The sequence below is a fragment of the Aptenodytes forsteri genome, unplaced genomic scaffold (genome assembly GCF_000699145.1).
Source record: "Aptenodytes forsteri isolate BGI_AS27 unplaced genomic scaffold, ASM69914v1 Scaffold100, whole genome shotgun sequence".
Taxonomy (NCBI): Eukaryota; Metazoa; Chordata; class Aves; order Sphenisciformes; family Spheniscidae; genus Aptenodytes; species Aptenodytes forsteri.
The window spans coordinates 1,544,800-1,555,706 of record NW_008796216.1 but is presented as its reverse complement, the minus strand read 5'-3'; the positions used below and the strand labels follow the sequence as shown (position 1 = coordinate 1,555,706).

At 42.1% G+C, this 10,907-nt stretch overlaps 1 protein-coding gene across 2 annotated transcripts; it reads right to left on the bottom strand.

The window, feature by feature from the left end:
• Positions 1-979: 979 nt before the first annotated feature.
• LOC103906622 (glutathione S-transferase) lies at positions 980-10,817 on the bottom strand. Of its 2 annotated transcripts, XM_009288570.2 has the most exons (8): positions 10,744-10,817; positions 10,258-10,325; positions 7,523-7,629; positions 6,367-6,418; positions 5,991-6,123; positions 4,749-4,890; positions 2,198-2,329; positions 980-1,326 (listed from the first exon to the last, which is right to left on the bottom strand). In XM_009288570.2, exons 3-8 carry the CDS (start codon positions 7,607-7,609, stop codon positions 1,204-1,206), a joined length of 669 nt encoding a protein of 222 aa, XP_009286845.1. In that variant the 5' UTR covers positions 7,610-7,629; positions 10,258-10,325; positions 10,744-10,817; the 3' UTR covers positions 980-1,203. The 2 variants fall into 2 exon arrangements, with proteins under 2 accessions (XP_009286845.1, XP_009286844.1); XM_009288569.2 differs by lacking the exon at positions 10,258-10,325.
• Positions 10,818-10,907: the final 90 nt, after the last annotated feature.

Below are 10,907 nucleotides of genomic sequence, written 5' to 3'. Positions count from 1 at the left end.
AGGCGCTCTCCTGCTGACCTGTGTTCCTTCTCCAGGCTCTGGGCATCTATTGCTGGCCCTGGCATCAAACTGGTAGGAGTGGGATGGATTGAGGTTCTCCTCCCTTGGCATCTCTAGTTTAAAGCCCTCTTCACCAGCTTGGCAAGCCTATGACCAAAGATGTTCTTCCCCTTCTCTGACAGATGGACCCCATCAGCCCCCAGTAGACCAGGTTTCTCAAAGTGAGTCCCATGGTCTAAGTAGCCGAACCCCTGGCTGTGGCGCCAGTCCCGTAACCATTTGTTGACTCGCCAGATTCGACTGGCCCTTTCAAACCCCTTCCCTTTGACCGGCAGGACTGATGAAAAAACTACCTGTGCTCCTGAGTCCCTTCCCACCCCTCCCAGGGCTCTGTAGTCCTTCTTGATAGTCCTCAGACTGCTCCTGGCTGTGTCACTGGTGCCCAGTCTTTTACTGAAAAGGTAAGCAGCCAGTGCAGTTCTCTTTACAACTACTTGGGAAGTGACTGAAGAAGGTAAAACCGTACAAAAAAAAAGTCAAGCGGCATTTTCCTCACTGTGACCATCTAGCCAAGTAGCAAAAAGAAGAGCAAGGGAATAGGTGGTTTCAGTGGATGAAAACCACATCAAGCTAATTAAACACGTACTTTGATCTTTCCGTGAATAAAATCTCTTCTGTGAGATTCATGTGGGGATTAATCAAGTTTCTTACTTTTGCCCATAAACGTATTACAGCAGTGAAATACAGCAGGGGGATAGTGAACTTTGATCTAGGAGACCACCTAGAGAGCACAAACAAAAGATTCTAGGCCTGAATTTAAATGACTGACCCATTTTTATGGAGTGGCTTTTCCTCCTGCAATTTATTAAAATGGGGAGGGGAAGGGGAAAAGGGCTTGCTTTCTACAGTACTCTGGAAGCTACAGCTGAAACCTTTTACCCTACCAGGCATGTACTGTAAGTAAAAAAACCACAAAGTATCAGCTTTATATAGATTTCATATAATTGCTCCATGAAATACAACTTTCTGGACTCAACAGGTCCAAATTAGCCTTTTACTCTAATTTAAAAGTGTATTCTGTTTCAATGATTGCATGTGACTGGCTGTATGATGCAAGCTACAGAATACATCTATGCAGTTTACCCTTACAAGGCACAGCTCTGATAATATACTATAGTTGTGTTATCTTCAGTAGCCACATGATTAGATATTGAATAGTTCCTTCACAACGGCAATAAACTTCTCATCTGCTGGTGGCTTCCTCTGGCTGCCAGGCTGCAAGAATTTTTTGATTGTTGGAATGTTGCTTGTTCTTCCTTTAAAAGCCTGTAAAAAGCAGCAGTAAAGCCAATGAGAGTCAGGAAATTATAATTCCATCCTTTATAGCTTAGAAATCAGGTGACTTGGATTTTTACTTCTCAGACATACTTATTAAACCGAGAAAGGCAGCTCCTTATAGTCAGCTCAGCCCTCAGCATTTTCCATTAAAAAAAAAAAGCAAAACCACACCTACAACATATTAGTCAAAAGAAAATCCAGGTGTGAATATTCTGATCCGCAATGCTGGTGCTATAAAGTTTACCTTAGTTTCCCAGATGGGGATGGGAGAAATTACTATTAAAGAGTTAAGAGTCATCTGGTAAAGGTGGAAGAAAAAAGAAAGAAAAAAGAAAAAGTAAAAACCACAGCCTGAATCCAAATCCTGCAGATATATTTGGGCAAAAAAAGAGGCAAGGACACAAGTACCTCAGTGCAAAGCACCATGGAAGACAAGATGTAAGAAACTTAACAGCTCTTGTATATGATTTCTTCAAAATATAATTTTGCTAGCAAAAGGAAAAGGACAGGAACTGCAGACACAACAGGCCGCAGACTTCCCCTCCTGATGCTCCTTGCTGTATTTGAAGACATGGAAGTAGACATCGACAGGACCAAACTGGTAGCGTTAGTAGCGAATTCCTGCCGGCTGAGAACAGCTGGGAAAAGTAGAGCTGGAGAAAGGCGAGCCCCCAGCAGCTCCGGGGGCAAGGCAGTGCACGTGTGTTCAGGTTGTTGTAGTCAACAGAAGTAGACCAGAGAACTGTCAGTAACGTAGTACAATGGTTCAAAAGATTTAAACATCAATTAGCTTTTAAAACTGGGCAGTGTTTATTATTTATTATGTTGCATTCCATATTGAGATCAGATGATTACTAACCTGTAGCAGAGGGAATGCAGACAGTATATCAGGCTTACATTCTTCTGCCATTAAAATGGCTTCCAGCAGATGGATGTCTGCCCAGCTTAATTTGTTGCCAACAAGATAATCATGCCCATGGTCTTTTAAGGCCTACAAAATACGAACAAAAAAAAGTCCTATAGGATGTAACAATTTTATCTAGGTATTTCATTACAGACAGATTTCTACAAAAATACACAGCAGAGCAAATCCATGCAAGAATCTGTAAAGTTAGAAAGTGATAGGTATTCTCACAACAAAAAATTAAATCAGAACTCATGTTTCAGTGTGAGCGGACCTATCACTCACTCTAACCTACTGCCAGGTAGCTGTAGCAAGTCCAGTCCCATAAGAAAGACATAGAAAAGAAACAGGACCACAGTAACTGTAAGAGGTAGTCAAGACAGTTCACCTGTAGTTTAAGTCAAGTGAATTCCTAGATGTTTCAGCAAAATTTGAGATTGCTGATGATAGTCTGAAATAGGTCAGGAATGAAGGAACACAGCCTTTCCACCCTTCATCCTGTATGGAAGGATTCTTTCATGGCAAACTGCTGATGCAAGAATCGCAGCCCACCAACGCTACTAATAGCTGTAATAGACAAGTTGTGATGAATGTTGCAGCACAGCTTCAGAGCAGTAACCAGCTCTCCAGCTTACCTTTTTCCTGAAGATTATCACCCTTGTAGCAGAAGCAGAAGGAAACATGTCTGTGCCTAATATATTCTAATGCTACACTTACTTAAACAACTAACAAATGTGCACCAAAACTAGGACATCAGTCTGTGACTTTGGAAGCCAATTCCTTCTCCAGTCCCATCTGCCAACTTCACTATAAAAGAGGCAGTAACCTCTGACAGAGGCAAGGCTGATACCTTCATGTAGTTATTTCCTATACTGCTCTAACAAGGTCCACCACAGCTTATCTACGAAAGCCATGTGGAAACTCCCAAACAGAGCATCAGAAACAGATTGCCTGCAGTGCTTTAAATTACCTTTTGCCGCTCTATCTGGCTGTTGAGTGTTTAAAGTGCACACTCATAGCTAGGGATATTTTCTATTAGGATTGCATAACACATGGACTGCAAACCCTGCTAAGCTGAATCAATGGACAAATTAAAACAGCTGGTACAGAAGGAAAATTATTAATCATTTTAACAAAATTAACTAGGCTAAAAATCATGGAAAAGTTTAGCTGTCTTTACCGTAAGTGAACAAGGATTATTTTAAAGACTTTCCTCCAGTGAGCGTACATACTAAAACATATCATAACAGTAGTTTACGCCACCTAGGCACAGGTTGGGAGGATACTGGTGTCTAATTTGCTTCTTTATTTTTTAATAACTTAAATACTGATGTCATCAGACTTCAAATCTTTGAAAGATTAATGTGTGCAATAATTTTTTTTCACAGGGCAGCCTCTGTGAGTTTCGCTTGTGCCATTTCAGGCTCTGATAAAGAGGTACGTGAAATTGCATCAAGTCCTGTATTTTTTGAATGGACTTCAGCTGCCTGTGAACCAAGGATTCAAGCTAGAAACCTGGCTCAGCTCTGAAACAACACAGCTTTGTACCCTTGGCACAGACGTCCGAGGAGACTGTCTCGCTCTGAAAAAGCACTGTGAGAAAGTCTGTATAGTAAAACCACACAAGGTACAAAAGTAAAGTTAAAAACAGAAGTGGGCTAGTTAAGATGAGGATCACAGCTGGCTCAATTCAAACACGAAAATGTTAACACCAAAAAAAAAAAAAATATCCTAAAGGGAAAAACAAAACAGAACAAACAACAAGTTGGTAGAAAATGGCAACTCAGTTACATCCAGGCTATGTTCCAGGGAGAAGCAAAGAACAACCCGTCCCCCACTAACCAACTCTTGCCTAGCCAAGAAACACTCTTCATGTGCTCTATGGGGGTGGCAAGCATACCAATGCCTTACCTCGTAGCTCATTAGAGGCTAACTCTTTATTGCATGCTAGCCAGTAAATAATTGCTTTATGCTTTTAAGCCAGATACATCCTGTTTGCAGAGCCTCTGTGCACACCTAAGGATATGCAAATAGCGATTCAGAAAAAGACAGTAATAGTCTGTAAGTATAACATATTTAAGCAATGGGTTTGAGAAAGATCACAGAATTAGGTCCTTAATTATAAAGCACAATTATATTTAACTTTGAACAGCAAGAGTATATTACGCTTTCAGGCACTAAGTTCTGAAGGCTGGCACAAGTATTTAAACGGTGCATTTATGCAAAAAGCTAGGAGCTATCAGCCACCTAGCTAGGTTTAAAAAGTAGGATCTGCTCTATGAGGAGTCATCAAGAAGACAGCAAAGATACTCAGTACTGAAACCAGCCCGGTATTATTTTGTGACCCTCTTTTCACATTGCTGAATACTGGCTCCATCATACGGTTCCAGAGTTGTACTGTCACTTGCCTTCTGGAAAGTAGGTGTGTGGGGACAGGGGAGTGGGGCGGGGGGAACCTGTACCCCACTTTACTGTCTTTGTGGACTACTGGTGATTTATCACTTACCTTTTCATAAACAGGAAAGTACCTGGTTGTACCTCGTTCAATGATTAAGGCAAATTTCTCTTCTTGTGCGTCAGCTGGGTGAAAAGGGAGATACATGATCATTCCCATCAGGTCTCTTGTTCCCTCCACATACATATCAATCCTGAAACAAGTATTTTTATTTCACATTTATCATTTGAACATTCCATTTTGGTTATTTTCCTAAACTACAATGCTGAAGTGATCACTGACTAAAATGCTTATTAGCGAATGTAACCTAAGACATTAGTTTGTTTTCTTGTTCTTCCACTTGGATTCCTGGTCAGTTTTTTTCAAAGCACAGATCTAAAGATCATAGTGTCACAGTGTCTGCAACAGGCAAGGTATAAGTAAGAATCTGCAACCAATGTATTTAAAGTGGAGTTCACACTGTTTTCCATTGATAATCTATTCAACTATGCTGTGGGAGAAAAGACCACATATGCAAACCATGCTAGAGGAAAAAAAATAGTTTCGAGGTCTAATCATGAAAGGATCCCAGCTACCAGTTGCCAGTTCAGACATGCCAGTCCATAATAATCCCCACAATCTCTGGAGCTTCCCCCCCATTATCACAGAATAAACCCTTTACAGTAAGTGGCAGTCAGTTAGGTTAAGGACTTAATTGAACTTTTGTGTGACTTTTTTTTTCTTTTTAAAGAAAGAGTAAATAAGGATTTTTGCTTTTGCATTAACCCTTTAGTTATGACAATGGAAAGTATCCACAGCTTACATAAAGTAATATTAGGAAAATATTGTTTAATGTTCAGTAGCGTTAAGCCACTGAGCATGTCTTTTTTTAAATCAGCTGTGAAAGATTCTTTACATTTTGAAAAAAAGGAAATTAGAATACTTAAAGACATTTCACTTTTGCAGGCAGCTGTAGTTTTTCCTACTGTTTTCCTGTTTAAAGAGAAAAAAAAAGGCATACTTAGCCTTTATTATTGTATTAAGGTCCTGCAATTGCCCAGGAACTTAATGCACTTCTGGTCTCTGTGAAATCAAATGAGCCTGAAGGTGGCCATAACATTCTCACTATGTTGACAATTAACAATCATTTATCAATCACAAAGTCCATTCACCCAATCCCTGGATCTGAGGAGACAATGCACTGGCAGATGTATATGCACCTTTACATGCAGATATTTCACAGCAATATTCTTCTCATAAATATTAAAAATCATAGAAAAGTATTAGTAAGGATAGTATGCACTGTTACAGTACAGGGCTCTCTCCTTCAGGTCCTTCCCGTAGAGGTTGTACTTTGCTGCTATGTAGCTGAGGATGGCTCTAGTCTGCACCATCTTCATCCCATCCATCTCCACCATGGGCAATTGCTGAAATAGCAGGGATCCATCTGGGGAAGAAAAAGCAGCGAACTACTCAGACTGCTCAGTACTACACTGAATCAGAGGAAGAGACCTGGTAATACACCAAAGCATTTTCAATTCTGAGGGATGAAAGCATCCACAGGCAAGCAGGTCTCTCAAATCTTCTCTTTACAGGTCACATCATATTGGAGGTCTTATAAAAATATCACCTGTTGTCCTTTTGCTATATTGGTGTGAATTTATGTTTAGGGTACAGTTTACAGACTCACCATTGCGTAATTTTTCTAGGTGTTCCTTTGTTTCTATGAATTCTTCCTCAAACTGAAAAGCAATGATAGAAAACAACACTCCGTCACTCCAAAGGCAATGGAGAAGTGGAAGAAGTCTGGAAGTTAGACTCCGCCTCTCCACACTATTCCCCATACTTCTCATGCTTGTGTTGACCTCCTACTCCGACTCTTCATCTCTGCTCCAGCAAATAACCCAGGACTACAGTGTCCCCAACACCACAGTAATGGTCAATGCTTTACACTTCAAAAAAAGCTTCCTCATTATAAAGACCAGTCTACTTGCCTGCACGAACAATTAACAGACACCAAATCATTCACTTAAAAGCAGCTGATGCCATGTGAAATATTGAGAAATTTTTAATAAGTTATGCCTCTGTTACGCAGCATTTATCTCCCTCTTTCTGCCTGCTGGCATTTTTTTTTTTTAAATGAGAAGGACATTTGAATAAGGGCAAGATCTTTGTTTCCTCAGTGCTCCTGCTCTGCAGCTTCTCTGTCAGCAACATTCACAAATGAGCACCATTAAGAAAGCCTTTTATTTCCAACGGAGTATAAATAGTTTCTGAGAAAATAGTTTCAAAGCACTGTATTCAAACAAAAAACTGAATGTAGAAATTATGGTTTTCACCTGATGTGAATCTGGATAGCTCCCCTACTGCCTTCAGGGCAACTCTGCTGATTTATCCTACTCAGGTCCTGACCCAAAGAACAAAAAGCACTTTGTTTGGAGATAATGTTCTGTTAAACCATGACATGTTCTAAAGATTTTCATGTGGTACGCATGGTCTTTCAGTGGAGAACAATCATGAGACACAGGGAAGTAATGAGCATTCAGAGAAAGTCAGAGATACACAGTTTTGGTCTGCAGCAAGGATTTAAGATCTCAGCTTAAAGTATGTTTCAAAAAAGACACTTAACAATTCTCTTTGTATGTTAAAATCCTTTTACTGCCAACTGTTGCTCAAGGAATCCATTAAATACAATATGAGAGTGTATCACTGAATCCAAGCATTCTGCATCACAATATGTGATGTTGTGCCTACCTCTAAGCACAGATGTAATTGGGAAACCTTTCTAAAGAATACCTATTTTAATCACAGATTAATCTGACCACTTTATAAAAAAAGGTACAAACCTCAACCCCAGCTGCTGCTAACAGCCATCGGATTGACTCCATCCTCCCCCTTCCTCTGGTGTAGTACAGCTTGGGTTTCCCCGCCATGATTTCAGAGTTCTTGTTTCCTGATAAATTCAAGATGATAATCTTACAGGAAGCATTTTTTAAATTAGCATTTAAAATGTTCCACTCCAAACAACTAAATACAGTTAGATGAATGTGAAAGTAGAAGGGCAATCAAGGCCTAGATACTTGGGCTTGATGCAACCAAGTTTCCTGTGGATTAGTTGGAAAAAAAGAAAAAGTACACACTACCAGAACATGCAGCAATTCAAAAAAGAATCATGACAGAATATAATAAGCATCTACTAAATCATATACCTATCTTTAAAAATATTAACATAGCTTTAAAAGCTCACGAGCATTTTACAACCAAAGCAGAACTGTAGGGTATTCCTGAATAAATACATTTTTAACCTTGTAGTGATGCAATCTCTTCAGTTGGTGTTCTGTGACAGTATCCACGTCATACGAGACTTGAAAATGTACTATGTCAAATGAATTGTTTCACAAGAACGCCAACCCAGAGACACCAGCGTTATTTTCAAACCTCACATTACATTTCAAAGCCCCGTGCTCCTGTGCCTTTACAAATATGAGCTTTTAACAGCAACATATATTCCAACATATATTTCACCAGGCCTGCTGACTTCCATATTTAGCTAGTTCTGTTTTGACCATTAGCCAAATCACAATATATCCATTACAGATAATGTGGACCAATTTAAGACCCATTCCAATTTTACAAACAACAGTTAAACTGTAACAGGGATTTATATCCTATTTCCCCTGAAAACTTAACTTTAAAATCAAAAACAAACAAACAAGACTGTGACATCTGTTGGGCAGATAAGGCCTGGTCAATGCCCACAGCAGCAGGGTGCTGAAGTCAGACCACTGGATGATGACACTGGGATGAAACACTTCATCCTTTCAAATTTCCCTAATAAGTGCAGTCACATGCCATAGTATGAACTCGGCAGCTAATGTGAGCTTGCCTGGTGCTGGAAACAAAGCTAACACTGTATTCTTATCACTAATGGGTCCCAGGAAGAACAAAGCAGATTTAATAAGAAGACAGAGTCACAGACTAACAGAGTGCTTCATCGTTAAGCCAAGGTTTTATCTGTTTACAGGCAGGCTTATTTATTCTTGCATAGACTTCACAGTTGAACCATAAAGTGGAATCTGGCCATAATCCCAAAGGCATCAATGAAGAGGCACAAACAAACAGTCCAACAGCGAGAGGGCAGACCACATCCCTGGCCTGCTCCACTGAAGTCCTTTGTGTTGCGTGGTATCTTCAATAGGCCCTATAGCAAACAGCCATTGCTCTACTAGGGGCTGGACTCACAGGAGAAACATGGTGCCCCAGTCCAAAATACAGGTCTTCAAAACCGCTGCTCAGCTTCCATCTAGCCCTGGCAATGCCTATATTCCCAGACACCTCAGTCTCTTGCAACAAAGTTCTCCTGATACGTAAATATGTGCTTTTTAATAAAGACTTGATTATGTCTTGACGGTTTAGAGTTGCCATCTAGTCTGGAGCTGCTGGATGCCTAGCTAGATTCCTAATACCTGAACACATAAACAAGGCATTTAGAGAAGTGCCTTATCACAGCTACCTTAACCAGGCCCTACACACAGAAGAGCATAACCTACGCTCCATTTCGGATTCCCGTAAGTGTATGAGTTACAGTATAGCAAGAGAAAGAGCTCTCAACCTTCCATACTTCAAAAATACTTCATTCCCTGGTGCTCAGGAAGTAGATGACTATCTCAACTCCACCAGAGAGGAGAACTGCACTTGGGCCCTCACAGACTGGACAAGCATTCTAACCTCCAACACATGGGATCAAGGCAGGGAAACACACTACAAGGACAGGCTAGCGTAAGCAGAAAGAGCAAACTTCCCCGACCTCTCCCCGAAGCAGAGGTAGAGTTGATAAAAATCAGCCCAGCCAGAGCCCTGCTTGTCAGTGTCAGCTCAGTGCTCCACTCCAAACAACTGGGAAAGCTGAAGAGCAGAGCAAGTGTCAGTGGAAAGAAGTCCAGGTATCAACATAACCTGTACTTGTTCATCACAGTTCCTTGTGAGGATTGGCCAAGGGTTGAGGCTTTTTGTCCAGGTAAGAAAAAGCTTACATTTTCCTGGAACTGCACTGCTTAAGGACTGACTCTGGGGTTTAGGCTGAACGCTTACATAGGGTTGCTAAGTACTTTGGTGACTCTGTTACTGCTCTGCAATGAATACCCCTTTGTAAAGCAGTGAGTCATGAAAGAGTAGCAAAGTTGGTGCACTATCTTTCTTGAATAGCAATAATGGACCTGAAAAGAAATCACAAACTTTCCTGATGTTCTAGTGCATCGGACCTTCCTTGGACCTCACCCAGGCAGTTGTCAGAGTGACAGCTACTGCTGTGATCGCTGTATTAAAAAATCACACTATTTTGTCCAAAACAATTCAGGCACTGGCCTTCCAGTGAGAAACAAGTAAGTGAATTTAACAGCAAGCTCATAATCTGCTGCAAGTTCTTAAACTTTCTTCCTAATTGAAAGCGGACCCCAAAGTAGTTCTCAGCAATGCTTTGTTCCTTGAACACAGCTCACACAGAATGACTTTACAGCACAAGCCCTGTACTGCATTGAGCCTTGTTTGGTCTTGAGACCGTCCCAAGACTGTAATTGCTCACCAGCGTGTGGTTTCTACTGGGACTCAGGCCAAGTCTGGATTCAAAAACCGTTCCTTCCACCACCCGAGCTAGGAGAAGAGTTTGAAGGAGATGAAAGGCAAATTACCCCAAGAAATTTTAAAACTTTAACTCCAAACAGCAATTCCTCTTCAGGTTCCCTGCTGATCCTACCCAGAGCCAGACACAAACCCCCTCTACACACACACCCCCCACCCGGCGTGGGTCCCAGCTGCAGGAGAAAGAGTGGGGAGTAACCGCTGGACAAACACCCTCGAGCAGCGCCGCAGGACACTGAAGGCTCACTGAAGGACACTGAAGGACACTGAAGGACACTGAAGGACACTGAAGGACACTGAAGGACACTGAAGGACACTGAAGGACACTGAAGGACACTGAAGGACACTGAAGGACACTGAAGCGCGGCCGGCGGGCCGGAGTTCTGCCCGCCGCCCGACGCCCCCCCCCCCCCGCCGCCGCCGCCAGTACCGTCCGCACGGGCCGCACGTCCGACAGATGCCCTCGCCCAGCCAGCTCCGCGCGCCCTCCCCTCACCACCCGGCCCGCCCCCCGCCGAGAGGCGGCCGCTCCTCCCCTCAGCGGGGCTGCCGCCCTCAGCGGCCGTAACGGGCCGGGCGCCCCCCGCCCCCCCC

Excerpts from the sequence above, each read along its gene's own strand:
- LOC103906622 (XM_009288570.2), bottom strand. The coding sequence starts at position 7,609 with ATGGCGGGGAAACCCAAGCTGTACTACACCAGAGGAAGGGGGAGGATG. Across the intron at positions 6,124-6,366 it reads CCTAGAAAAATTACGCAATG|ATGGATCCCTGCTATTTCAG; the intron begins GTGAGTCTGTAA and ends TTTCTTCCCCAG. Across the intron at positions 4,891-5,990 it reads GACCTGAAGGAGAGAGCCCT|GATTGATATGTATGTGGAGG; the intron begins GTACTGTAACAG and ends TACTTGTTTCAG.